Source organism: Cnephaeus nilssonii (genome assembly GCF_951640355.1).
Source record: "Cnephaeus nilssonii genome assembly, chromosome: 20".
Classification (NCBI taxonomy): domain Eukaryota; kingdom Metazoa; phylum Chordata; class Mammalia; order Chiroptera; family Vespertilionidae; genus Cnephaeus; species Cnephaeus nilssonii.
The window spans coordinates 47,779,999-47,793,586 of NC_137091.1; the positions used below are offsets into that span (position 1 = coordinate 47,779,999).

At 46.2% G+C, this 13,588-nt stretch overlaps 1 protein-coding gene across 2 annotated transcripts; it reads left to right on the forward strand.

Moving 5' to 3' along the window:
* The first annotated feature begins 1,788 nt into the window (after window positions 1-1,788).
* Window positions 1,789-12,150, forward strand: LOC307116673 (zinc finger protein 350-like). 2 transcript variants are annotated; one of them, XM_079800826.1, is made up of 4 exons: window positions 1,789-1,830; window positions 5,004-5,165; window positions 5,435-5,530; window positions 10,398-12,150. In XM_079800826.1, exons 2-4 carry the CDS (start codon window positions 5,024-5,026, stop codon window positions 11,630-11,632), a joined length of 1,473 nt encoding a protein of 490 aa, XP_079656952.1. In that variant the 5' UTR covers window positions 1,789-1,830; window positions 5,004-5,023; the 3' UTR covers window positions 11,633-12,150. The 2 variants fall into 2 exon arrangements, with proteins under 2 accessions (XP_079656952.1, XP_079656951.1); XM_079800825.1 differs by lacking the exon at window positions 1,789-1,830 and adding an exon at window positions 4,195-4,333.
* The last annotated feature ends 1,438 nt before the right edge of the window (window positions 12,151-13,588 follow it).

The following is a 13,588-nucleotide window of genomic DNA, read 5'->3' on the forward strand; positions in this document are numbered from 1 at the left end:
CAGATGGCATCAGGGTGGGCAGGGTGTTTTAGAGTCCCAAAGCCAGTGCAGAGGGAAATGGGGGGCAGTGATCAGAGTCCCCATGCCTTGGGTTAGGCATTTTGGACTTGAATCCCAGATTCCCGAATATCATTGGAACTCAGGGAAATGACCCCTTCCTCTGCTTTCATTATTCAAATTCTATTTTTTTTTATCCTCACCTGAGGATATTTTTCCATTGATGTTTAGAGAGTGGAAGAGAGGGAAAGACAGAGAGAAATATCAATGTGAGCATGAAACATCGATTGGTTGCCTCCTGCAGGAGCCTAAAAACATCAATGAGAAAGAGACATCAACCAGCTGCCTCCTGCACACCCCCCACCGGGGGATGTGCCCGCAACCAATGTACATGCCCTTCACCGGAATCGAACCTGGGACCTTCCAGTCTGCAGACCGACGCTCTATCCACTGAGCCAAACCGGTTTTGGCTATAAATACATTTTTTAAAAGCGAGTCATAACAGGTAAAAATGTTTTAGACTGGTTTTCTAGAGCAACAGATCCCAGACAAAACGTACTATTCATTGAAATTGATGCACCACTCATTTATTTTATTGATTTTTTTTACAGAGAGGAAGAGAGAGATAGAGTGTTAGAAACATTGATAAGAAAGAAACATCGATCAGCTGCCTCCTGCACACCTCCTACTGGAGATGTGCCCGCAACCAAGGTACATGCCCTTCACCAAAATCGAACCTGGGACCTTTTCAGTCCGCAGGCCGACGCTCTATCCACTGAGCCAAACCGGTCAGGGTTAAATCTTTTACTTTTCTTAAAAATCATTTCCTGCAAGAAATTTTCCGCCAGAAGCTTCCCGTTGGTGACCACTTACCAAATGTGTGATCTTTTCTCTTTGCAGGATTTCTTTTTTTATTTTAATTAGATACTTTTTTAAAAAAAATGTTTTTATTGATTTTAGAGAGGGAGAAAGAGAGGAAAAACATCAAGGAGAGAGAGACATCGCTCAACTGCCTCCTGCACACCCCCTTTTGGGGATTCAGCCCACAACTTAGGCATGTGCCCTGATCAGGAATCTAACCATATAAGTCAACAATCGACTGGGCCACACCTGCTGGGCTCTTTGCAGGATTTTATTCTCTGCTGCTACAGTGACAACGGCACTCCTGGCCATTTCAAAAGTTGTTGTTGTTGTTTTTAACCCCAGCTGGCTTGGCTCAGTGGTTGAGCTCGGACCTATGAACCAGAAGGTCATGGTTAGAGTCCCAGTCAGAGCACATACCCAGGTTGTGGGCTCGGTCCCCCAGTGGGTAGCGTGCAGGAAGTGGCCGATCGATGATTCTCTCTTATCATTGATATTTCTATCTCTCCCTTCCTCTCTGACATTAAAAAAAAAATTAATTTTTTAAAAAGTTTTATTTATACAAACTAAAATAAAGGCAGTGGCCACCTGACTTCTTTGCCCAGCCCGCCAAACAATATTTAATTGGCTCTGCATTTTCCTTGAGAAGCTCAAATCTCTGAAAACACACTCATTTTCCACAAGAGTACAAGTGCCGGGAAAGGAGAGAACCTCGGGTGCTTCTCACCTTCCATCCACAGCTGCTGCTTCCACACTTGGGGCTTTGCCTTCTGTACGGCAGTCGGGTGTCCCAACATGGCGGCCCCCGTGGCGGCGCCGCGAACTGGGAGCGGACATATTGCCTCAGAGGGGACTGCGGAAATCGCTCCTTTTCTCCCAATGCCTCAGATCCTCCTCGGCCACCGTAGTGACGCAATATTTGGGCGACGATTCCAGGATCTGAATCAGTTCGCGGGGTGTAAGGTCCCGCAGGTGAGTGTGCTCTTCTTGTCCTTTGAAGTTTTTTAGAGAAAAAGTTTTGTCTCCATTGAAGTTTGCTCTCACAGGGTGGAAGGGGTGTGGCTGGACCCGTGGGATTCGCGGCGGGAGGGAGGGAGGAGCGCCGAGGTGTTTGGGAGGAAGCAGGTGTGCCGCTCCTGCCTGCGGTTGGGGTACCTTTGGGGTCATCGGCGACTCGGGGTCGGTGGAGATCAACGACAGGGTCCCGACCGTCAGGGCCTTTGCGGGTCTCTGTGAGGGACGCGGATGATCGCGGAGTCGGGTTCCGGTTCGGGGTTTCCCGTGGGGCTCAGTGAAGTGGGGGCCGTCGCGTGAGGGCGTCGGGTCCGGGATTCGGAATGATAACGGGCGTGTGGTCAGGGTCTCGCGAGGCGGAGCTTTGGTCGCCCGGGACCCGGGGCTGGTGTTGGGCTGAGGTTCCGACCTGGGCCGTCGGGAGGGGCGGCGTCCGGCTGGAGTGTGAGGCGGGGTCCCTGTGTGACTGAGCGGGTGCCGTTTGCAGTTGGGCTGGTGATGGACGCGCTGCTGAGAACATTCCTGCACGTGTGTCCGGTGCCGATGTGCCCTCAGGTGAGGGGGGGGGGGGAGCTTAGATGTCAACCCAGAGAGCCTAAAAACATCGATGAGAAAGAGACATCAACCAGCTGCCTCCTGCACACCCCCACCGGGGATGTGCCCGCAACCAATGTACATGCCCTTGACCGGAATCGAACCCGGGACCCTTCAGTCTGCAGGCCGAAGCTCTATCCACTGAGCCAAACCGGTTTCGGCGATGTTAGGCTTCTTATACTCAGTATATAGATATGCTTTTTGTTGGTTGGTTGTTGGGGTTTTCTTTTGCTCTGTAACAGGGTCGGGCAATTTTATTCTATAATGTTTACACGGTAAATATTTAAGGAGTTGCAAGCCACAGAAGGTCTCTCACATATAATTCACAAAATGAGAGAGAGAGAGAGAGAGAGAAACATTGATCAGTTGCCTCCTGCACTTGGCCTCACCTGCAACTTGGGTTTGTGTCCTGATTGGGAATAGACCCCACCACCTTTTGAGACGATGCTCCAACTGAGCCACACTGGCCAGGGCTAATTTGTTGTTCCACTTGTTTATGCATTCATTGCTTGATTCTTGTATGTGCCCTGACAGGAGATTGAATCTGTAACCTTGGTTTATTGGGATGATGCTCTAACCAACTGAACATCCCTGCCAGAGTTCGGGTGATGTTTTCAAATTATATTTCCCCCACCCATAAGCATGGAAATTATGTATTTTAACATACTGTTAGTTTTCATTCTGATACCAATTTATTTACAATCTTGTATACTTTTTAAAATATATATATTCTTGCCCGAGCTGGTTTGGCTTAGTGGATAGAGCGTCAGCCTGCAGACTAAAGGGTTCTGGGTTCGATTCTGGTCAACTGCACATGCTGGGGTTGCAGGCTCTATCCCCAGTAGGAGTGTGCAGAAGGTGGACGATCAGTGATTCTCTATCATCATTGATGTTTCTATCCCTCTCTCCCTTCTCTGAAATCAATAAAAATTATATGCAAATTAGCCATCACTTCATCACAAAGATGGCAGTGCCCAGTCCTCTCAGCCCCACTGGAGTCCCCCAGTCCCCGGGGGGCAGACTCTGAGAGCAGGCAGTGTGAGCAGCTGGCGGAATGCTTGTTTCATCGCCGAGGTGATGAGGCAAGCGTTCTGCGCCTGTCCACGGATGGGCCTCTGGCCAGGCCGGGGCGCGGAATGCTTGCATTGTCGCTCCGGCAACGAGGAAAGTGTTGTGAGCCCAGCCACCAGCCACGGATGGGCCTCTGGGCAGCGGGTGCGGAGCGGCCAGGCCCTGCAGAGAGCTACTGGCGCACAGATTTGTGCGCAGGGCTACTAGTAATAAAATAAATAAAATAAAATAAACATACACACACACACACACACACACATATATATATTCTTATTGATTTCAGAGAGGAAAATAGAGGGAGAGAGATAGAAACATCAATGATGAGAGAGAACCACTGATAGGCCACCTCCTGCACAGCCCCTCTCAACCCCTGAGCCACACCAGCTCGGCAATCTGTGAACTTTTATATATATTTAAAACCTCCTAAGATACTAACATTTTTGCTTATGAGACACAGCTGAGGGCTTGCCCAGGGCACTGGTTTTCCACCTGAAATGTGAGCAGAAACGTTTGAAGAGGCACCTGAGCACACAGCTTTCAAGGGAAACAGTGCCCAGCCCCTCTCCTTCCCCAGGCTCTGCTGTGTTAGTGATTCTCCTGACGCTCACCTGCTCCTGAGGCCTGGGGCGGGCATGGATGTCACTCCCCAGGTCTCCTGTGACACTCACCCCACCTAACCCCCACAGGAGAAAGGGGTGCCTCCACACAGGTGGAGCCTAAGGCTCTCTTGGCCAGAGAATACACACTTCCGGACACCATTTGAAGGGACACTAGCGATCCTGTGGCCGTGTGTGAGGTGAGTGCTCAGAGCAGTGTAGCGTCGGGGCCCAGAGGAAATGCCCCACCCGTGGGGTTCTCTCCTCCGTCCACAGGCCTGACTCCCCACGAGCAATAGAACCTTGTGAAGCAGGAGGACGCTGCGGGGTTGGGTATCAGCATTTCCGTGACGCCCCTGACCGCAGGCGGATTTCTGTACAGAAATACAGAGCAGACCCAACACCCCGAGGCCAGGCCTCGCCCTCGCAGCTCTTCTCAGAGAACAGAAGGAAATGTGCATATACATATATATATAGATGTATACTGTATATATATGTGTGTGTGTATGTATACTGTATATATATCTTTTGTCTTTCAAAATATGAATGTGGTGTTTCTAGTGTAACAAGAACAATTCTGCTTGGTCACATTATAGAAACTTCTAACTGGATGAAAGCATGGATGACTGAATGCTCAATTTCAAAATATAGGATGGGCAAAAGTAGATTTATAGTTGTGTATATCTGATACAGAATTAATTCTGGTATTGTTTATTAATTATTGTCTTATTTCTGTAAACCTACTTTTGTGCCGCCTTGCATTTTACTACGCATGTGATCACTGAATTGTAAATTAAAATCCCACTCGCTATATAGTTGCAGCTTCTAAAGTGAGCAGAAAAACTAACATTTCTTCCATATCATCTAAAGGACATCACCCATTACACAGCATGGAACTGTTACAGGAAGCCCTGACATTTCACGATGTGGCCGTGGACTTCACCTGGGAGGAGTGGCAGCTCCTGGGCCCCGAGCAGAAGGACCTGTACAGGGACGTGATGATGGAGACCTACAGCCACCTGGTGTCCGTGGGTGAGGACAGCTCCCCCGTGTCAGTCCGATGGTCCCCAGTCAGTGGCCTGTCCATTCTCAGCTTCTGAAAGCTCTGGCATGTCTGGTTTTCTGAAGTGGTAGATGAATCTTAGTTTTCCCTCTGGACCCAGAGAGGAATATTCTCCCTTCTGCTGAGAGAATAGCCTTTACTAAGTGAAAATTGTTTTGTCTTTATTATATTCTATGGTCTTCACAGACCCCAAGTCCTATTCAGTGTGTCTAAGGCCTCTATCCTTCCCCATGAACAGGTTGTGAGGCCAGCAAACCTGACTTACTTTCCAAGTTGGATCATGGAGAAGCACCATGGACAGTGGCAGGTGAACTCCACTGTGGGACCCGTTCAGGTGAGTGAGAACCAGCGCAGGGGGGCTGTGGAAATCACATTCTAGTGGCTCAGAGAAGGGGCTGAGAGTTGAAGGGATTTGAGGATAGGTGAGCAGTGCCTCAGTGTATGTCCTTCCCAGTGAGAGAGAGACCCCTTTCTGTCTGTAGGAGTTTAGAGAAAAATAGATCCCCTTATCTCTTCTGAGATTTGATTCATCTTTCTCTTCACCTTCATTTTTGGTTGTATGGTCCATTTAAAAAAAAAATGTTTTTATTTGTTTGGTGTTTTTTAAGAGAAACATCAATGATGAGAGAGAATCATTGATTGGCTGCCTGCAACGCACGCATGTGCCCTTGACCGGAATCAAACCTGGGACCCTCCAGTCCGCAGGCCGATGCTCTATCCACTGAGCCAAACCAGCTAGGGCCAGAGCTCTCTTCTTTCAAGGGGTCTGCTGTTAATGATGTGTTTCAACTACAACATTTAACTAGGTACATTCTCAATTCCACCCTAAACCAAACCATAATACTCTTTCCTACTTCAAATTAATTTCTTCTAGTATATTCTAATTTTGATCTTTGTTCTTGTTTATCGAAGACGTTACAATATAGTATTTACTTCCCTATTACTTTCATTTTTCTTCCCACCATTTTCTGAGGACATTCAGTCCTGGTTAACTCCATTACCCATCACGTGACATTAAAATGTTTCTATCTGTTTTTTGCATGATATGATATGTTGTCCACAAAGAGAGAGATTTTTCTTTGATTAATTTCTTAATTTTTTAAAATATATTTTTATTTAGCCAAAACCGGTTTGGCTCAGTGGATAGAGCGTCGGCCTGCGGACTCAAGGGTCCCGGGTTCGATTCCGGTCAAGGGCATGTACCTTGGTTGCGGGGTCATCCCCAGTGGGGGGTGTGCAGGAGGCAGCTGGTCGATGTTTCTCTCTCATCGATGTTTCTGGCTCACTCTCCCTCTCCCTTCCTCTCTGTAAAAAATCAATAAAATATATTTAAAAAAATAAATAAATAAAATAAAATATATTTTTATTTATTTCAGAGAGAGAGGGAGAGTGAGAGATAGAAATATCAATGATGAGAATCATTGATCTGCTGCCTCCTGCATGACCCCCACTGGGGCTCGAGCCCGCAACCTGGGCATGTGGCCTTGCCTGGAATGGAACCCAGGACCCTTCAATCTGCTGGCTGACACTTTAGCTACTGAGCCAAACTAGGTAGGGCAAGAGACAGATTTTCTTCTTTCCAAAATGGTGGCCAATGTGTTCCATACATGTTGTTGTTTCCTTGACTCATCCGCTACAAATTATGTTTAGATAACCTAGTGTATGCTGGCCCTAACAGCAGTCAGACAAAGCATACAAATATGCCAAGAGCTTCCATTTTAAGAGAAGGAGTAAGAAAAGGAAACAAAGCACACAAATAAATAATATGTCGAGGAGGTGAAAACTGCTGTGATAAAAATTCAGTGTGAAGAATGCAGCTGTAGGTGCTGGGGATCAGGCTGCTCTTTTAGGACGGAAACTCCTCTCTGATGAGGTGATTTTGAGCCAAGAGATGAGGGACATTAGGCTGCTGGGTTAGAGGATTCCACGTAGAGAGGCCGGCAGAAGAAAAGGCAGGAGTGTGTTTGAGAAACATTCAGGGCTGGTATGGATGGAGCAGAGTGGGCTGTCAGGAACAGTCCAGATAATAGGTCAAAGTGGCAGCAGCAGCAGAGGGAAGGGAGGGGAAGATCCATCCTGTAATCCATGTCAAGTGTTATATTCTTCCTATGAGATGAGAAAATGTGCGGAATTGTTGAACTCTGGAATGAGTAAAGCTTTTTAAAAGTTCCCTCTGATGACTGTATAGAAAATAGACAGTATCAGGTGGGAGTCAGGCGGGAATGTCATGGAGTAAGCTATGGCAAAACATGATGGTGGAGGGATGAGTGTGGGTCAGATTCTGGAGACGCTTTTTATAGCAGGTGAATAAAAATTTTTTTCCCATTTTTAAAAAATTTTAGTGTTCTAGGCACATGAGATTTGACATACAGTTTAATATGAGCTATGAGAGGGAGAAACAGATGAAGAGTGATGGAAAGGATCTTGTGATGAGATTTGCTGTAAGGAATATGAAGGCAGCATAGCAATGTGAGTGCTTAGCCTAGGCACTGGTTTTAGGAATAAGCAGTCTTGGATAAGGGGCACTAAATCAGATGGATGAGGGATGTCCCACAGTAAAACTGCAAAGGTCAAAGGCCTGAGGCAGGAGTGTGTCTGAAGAACCTTAGGAAGCCTGTTTGGGAAGAGCAAAGAGGACCAGACTGCAGAGGTCAGCGGGGCAGGGGCCGGGGTCACCTAAGGCAGTGGTTGGCAAACCGCGGCTCGTGAGCCACATGCAGCTTTTTGACCCCTTGAGTGTGGCTCTTCCACAAAATACCACGGCCTGGCCGAGTCTGTTTTGAAGAAGTGGCGTTAGAAGAAGTTTAAGTTAAAAAAATTTGGCTCTCAAAAGAAATTTCAGTCGTTGTACTGTTGACATTTGGCTCTGTTGACTAATGAGTTTGCCACTGCCTTTCTTTTGAGAGCCAAAAGCCAACTTCTGCACATGGGCCACGAAGTTTCAATCGCATTGTACGTGTGCGCCCGCACATGGGATTTTGTGGAAGAGCCACACTCAAGGGGCCAAAGAGCTGCATGTGGCTCGCGAGCTGCAGTTTGCCGACCACTGACCTAAGGGCTTTCCAAGGAAATGTCAAAACCTTGGCCCTAACTGGTTTGGTTCAATGGATAGAGCGTCGGTCTGCAGACTGAAAGGTCCCAGGTTCGATTCCGGTCAAGGGCATGTACCTTGGTTGCGGGCATATCCCCAGTAGGAGGTGTGCAGGAAGCAGCTGATCAATGTTTCTCTCTCATTGATGTTTCTAACACTCTATCCCTTTCCCTTCCTCTCTGTAAAAAAAAATCAATAAAATATATTTTAAAAACAAAACAAAAAACCTTGGAAGGTTTTGCACTGGGAGTGATTAGAGCATTGATTGACCCTCGCTCTGAAGGGTTTCGGGTTGGATTCCTGCTCAAGGGCACATACTTGGGTTGCGGGTTTGATCCCTGTTCCTGGTCAAGTTGTGTTTAGGACACAACCAACTAATATGTCTCCCTCACATCAATGTTTTTCTCTCCCCCCTGGTCCCTCCCTCCCTCCCTCAATCTCTTAAAAAATATCAGTTGATAAAATCTTCTCCAGTAAGATTAAAAAACACAAAAAGAACCTTTATTTAATTCCAACTGAGATGATAACTTACTAGGGACTTGTGAGTAGAGGACTGTCTCCTTATCTGTCTGTCTATATATATATAAAAAGCTAATATGCAAATTGTCCCCTTGAGAGTTTGATTGCTCACTATGATGTGGGTTGAACATTAGGGGGCAGCTCGGAACCAAGGCAGGCCCTGGCCAGCAGTCGGGGAAGAGAAGCCCCGGCCAGCAACTGGCAACCAGGGAAGGGAGGCCCAGGTCAGCAGTCAGAAGGCCCCAATTAGCCCTGATCGCTGACCAGGTCCAGGGACCCTACACGTTCATGAATTTCATGCACCGGGCCTCTGGTTGTGATATAATTTATGTGGAAAGATCACTTTGGCTGCTGGATGGAAAACAGATGATCGCTGGCAGGGAGGAACAGGAAAAGCAGGCAGAAGGCTACTGCTGTAGTCTGAAAGAGGGACTTGCTTCCACGTGTGGGAGGGGTGTTAGTCCAATTCTGGGCACATTCATAGGGAGGACGTGCGGATTTATCACGGAGGCAGATGCTGTCTGTGAGAGAGAGTACCAGATGAAGAGTGATGCTGAGAAGTTTTGTTCTGGTGACAGGGAAGAGTGGCGTTCTCATTTACATTAATGGAGAGGAGATGTGGAGAAGGATTTGGGTTGCAGAACGGGGGTTCTGTTCTGGACAGTGTTAGTCACAGGTGCTAGGAGCTTTCTGTTATGTTATCACCTTATTCCTGCCGTGCCCACCACACTAATGGACCCACAGCGAGCCCTGGCTTCTTCTGAAATGTAGCTTGTTTTCCTCCACCCTCTCCATCTCCACTGTGCCTTCCCACCCGTTTTCACAACCTGTAGCTGTTTCTCACAGATGTCTTTGCCCTTTAAGTGGCTTCACCAAACTGCAGTGTAGACTCCCTATACATGAGGACTGTGTGTGTGTGTCCCGAACCTAGGACCCTGTTGGTACACAGTGGTCAGCAGTGAGGAATGTGGAAGGAGTGAGTCTGTCCCTCTCCAATTTGGTTAAGGTGGTCCTTTTCTGTGTGTCTGCTGATCCCATAAATTGCCTATATTTTATACTCTGCATGTTTGTCATGACCTTAGGAAGTAGACAAATCGGTATTTTTTATATATATATATATTTTATTGATTTTTGTACAGAGAGGAAGGGAGAGGGAGAGGGATAGAGAGTTAGAAACATCAATCGGCTACCTCCTGCTCACCTCCTACTGGGGATGTGCCCGCAACCAAGGTACATGCCCTTGACTGGAATCGAACCTGGGACATTTCAGTCTGCAGGCCAACACTATGTTTTCCAAAGAACATTGAACATGGAATTTTGTAACAAATAAATTTTTATTGATTTCAGAGAGGAAAGTAGAGGGAGAGAGAGATATAAACATCAATGATGAGAGAGAATCACTGCCTGCCTCCAGCACACCCCCTACTGGGGATTGAGCCCTTACTAGGAATCAAATCATAACCTCCTGGTTCAAAGGTGGACGCTCAACCACTTAGCCAAGCTAGCTGGGCTGAAGGTATCAGAGTAATTTTTCATTACTTTTCTTCCAATTCATGATGTTGGATGAGTTCATTGTTCTGTTCTTTCCTAGAAATCTGGAAACGTGATGATCATCTGCCAGAACACTTACAAAATGAAAGCCTACAACAATGGCATCAATGTAACACCTGTGAAAATGCTGCCCAGGAGAGCACAAACCATGCTCTGTTACGACAAAAACATATATTTGACTCACATGAGAAAAGTATGAAATCAGATTTATCTCTACTTAACCAGAGACGAAATTCTGGAATCACCTTGTGTACTGAGCTTTCTGAAGTTAGAAAATCCTGTCTCCAAGCCAACAGTGAACAATTTCAGGCTGAAGTGAAATTTCACGAAAGCCGAAAACTCATCAGTACTGAGTCCCAACTCATCAAACCTCTGAAAAGAGAGAAGGCTCACATAATGGGTGACTGTGGGAAAGCCTTCAAAAAGAGGTCTTGTCTGACTGATCATCAGATCATTCATACAGGTGAGAAGCCACGTCAGTGCATTGAGTACAGGGAAGCGTTCACAATCTTCATGCTCACTGAACAGAGAACACACACAAGAGAGAAACCCTTCATATGCAGTAACTGTGGAAAAGGCTTCCTCCAGAATCGCGACCTCATTGTACACAGGCGAATTCACAGGGGGCCAAAACCCTGTGTCTGCAGCGAATGTGGAAAAGGCTTTGTGAATAAGAGCAATCTCACTGTGCATAAGCGAATTCACACGGGGGAGAAACCTTATGTTTGCAACGAATGTGGAAAAGGCTTCATCCAGAAGGGCGATCTCATAGCGCATCAGAGATTGCACACAGGAAAGACGCCCTTCGTGTGCAGTGAGTGTGGAAAATGCTTTTCCTGGTCCTCAAGTCTCATTAAGCATGAAAGAATTCACACTGGAGAGAAACCCTATTCCTGTGACACGTGTGGGAAAGCTTTCGCCTACATGTCAACCCTTGTGTCACATAAAAAAAGACACCCAAGAGCAAAACGTGGTGGTCCAGTCAAGGCCATACGTCCTCGCTTAGAGAGTCCCAGCTCATCACAGACCAGTGATGTCCTGCAGGAGATAAACCCTCTTAATACAGTGACTACGCAGGTGCCTTCTGTGGTCCCTCAGACAGTACTAAACATCAGTGGGCCTCTAGCAAACAGGAATGTAGTCAGCGTGGCCCAGCCTGTGGCCAGAGGTGCGCCCTCCGGAGGATTTGCACAGAACAGCAACCTTCTGAATGCAGTGAGTGTGGTCTCACCGTCAGTGATCAATTACATGTTCCTTTATGTCACAGGAAAATAATAGGAGACATTCTGTATGAACGACATTCTAGTTCAGATTATTGTTGAAAATTATATCCTGAGAGAAATTGTATAAATGCTGAAACTGGGAAGTTGTGAGAGTCTCATGATGTTAAATATTTGCATTAATACTAAGGGATACTCAGGTCTTAACCTAAACACATACATCAATTAATCTATTGTGTCAATTGAAGGAATAAAAGAGTTATGTGCATGTAATTCAGTTTTTAAAACATAAATGTAATTTGTATCTGAAATGTTGTTATGAATGAAATGGGCCTGGTCTCAGTTTGTTCTCATTGCTGTAAGACAATACCATAGCCTGGGAGGTATATAGAAGCAGAAATGTATTTAAATATAACTCATTCTGTAAGTTATATTCATGCCTATCACTATGTTGTACACCTGAAACTAATATAATCCTATCTAATAAAATAGTAATATGCAAATTGACCATCACTCCAACACACAAGATGGCTGCCCCATGTGGACACAAGATGGCTGCCACAAGATGGCCAGCAGGGGAGGGCAGTTGGGAGGGACCAGGCCTGCAAGGGAGGGCAGTTGGGGGTGACAAGGCCGGCAGAGGAGGGAAGTTGAGGGCAACCGGTCCTGCAGGAAGGGCAGTTGAGGGGGACACAGGCCTGCGGGGGAGAGCAGTTCGGGGGGGGGGACCAGGCCTGCAGGGGAGGGCAGTTAGGGGCAATCAGGCTGGCAGGGGAGCAGTTAGGCATCAATCAGGCTGGCAGGCAGAAGCGGTTAGGGGCAATCAGGAAGGCAGGCAGGCGAGTAGTTGGAAGCCAGCAGTACTGGATTATGAGAGGGATGTACCAGATTGGGGAGGGTGCAGCCTGAACTGAGGGACACAGGGCCTCTAATGCTATACATAAATTTTAAATGTAGCCTTCATGAACTATAAGCAAACTAAACAAAATGCAAACTACCGTGGAACAAAGAACTTACTCCTATTTGGGTTTATTTGTGGCTGTAAGAAAAAGTTCATAAGTTAGGGAACCGTTTCAATGTACTGAGCAATTTGTATAAAATATTAAAATATTTTCCAAGCTTGTTGGTGTGGCTCAGTGGTTGAGCATCGACCTATGAACCAGGAGGTCAGGGCACATGCGTCATTTCCAGGGTCAATCACCAGTAGTGGTTGTGCAGGAGGCAGCTGAATAATTATTCTCTCTCATCACTGTTGTTTATATCTCCTCCTCCCTTCTTTTCTGAAATCAATAAAAATGTATTTTTAAAAATATATGTTCGGCCGGAACCGGTTTGGCTCAGTGGATAGAGCATCGGCCTGCGGACTCAAGGGTCCCAGGTTCGATTCCGGTCAGGGGCATGTACCTTGGTTGCGGGCACATCCCCAGTAGGGGGTGTGCAGAAGGCAGCTGATCGATGTTTCTCTCTCATCGATGTTTCTGACTATATCTCTCTCTCTCCCTTCCTCTCTGTAAAAAATCAATAAAATATATATATATATATATATATATATATATATATATATATATATATATATATATTCGCCCTAACCATTTTGGATCAGTGGATAGAGTGTCAACTTGAGGTCTGAAAGGTCCCAGGTTTGATTCAGATCAAGGGTATGTACCTGGGTTGCGGGCATATCCCCAGTAGGAGGTGTGCAGGAGGCAGCTGATTGATGTTTTTCTCTCATCGATGTTCCTAACTCTCTGTCCCTCTTCTTTCCTCTCTGTAAAAAATCAATAAAATGTATTTTTTAAAATGCATAAAAAAATATACGTTCTAGGAGTGGTGTGTGATACATTGTTGTATTTGGTGCTTACAGTCAAGAAATAACCAACCTCAAATTGTTTTACTATCCCCACCTTCAAAAATTATAAAGCATCTGTAACAATTTTCTCTGCCATTCCTCAAATGAATCAGTAAAAAAGGTAGAATCTCAAAATAGAACTGATATTACACAAGATAATTC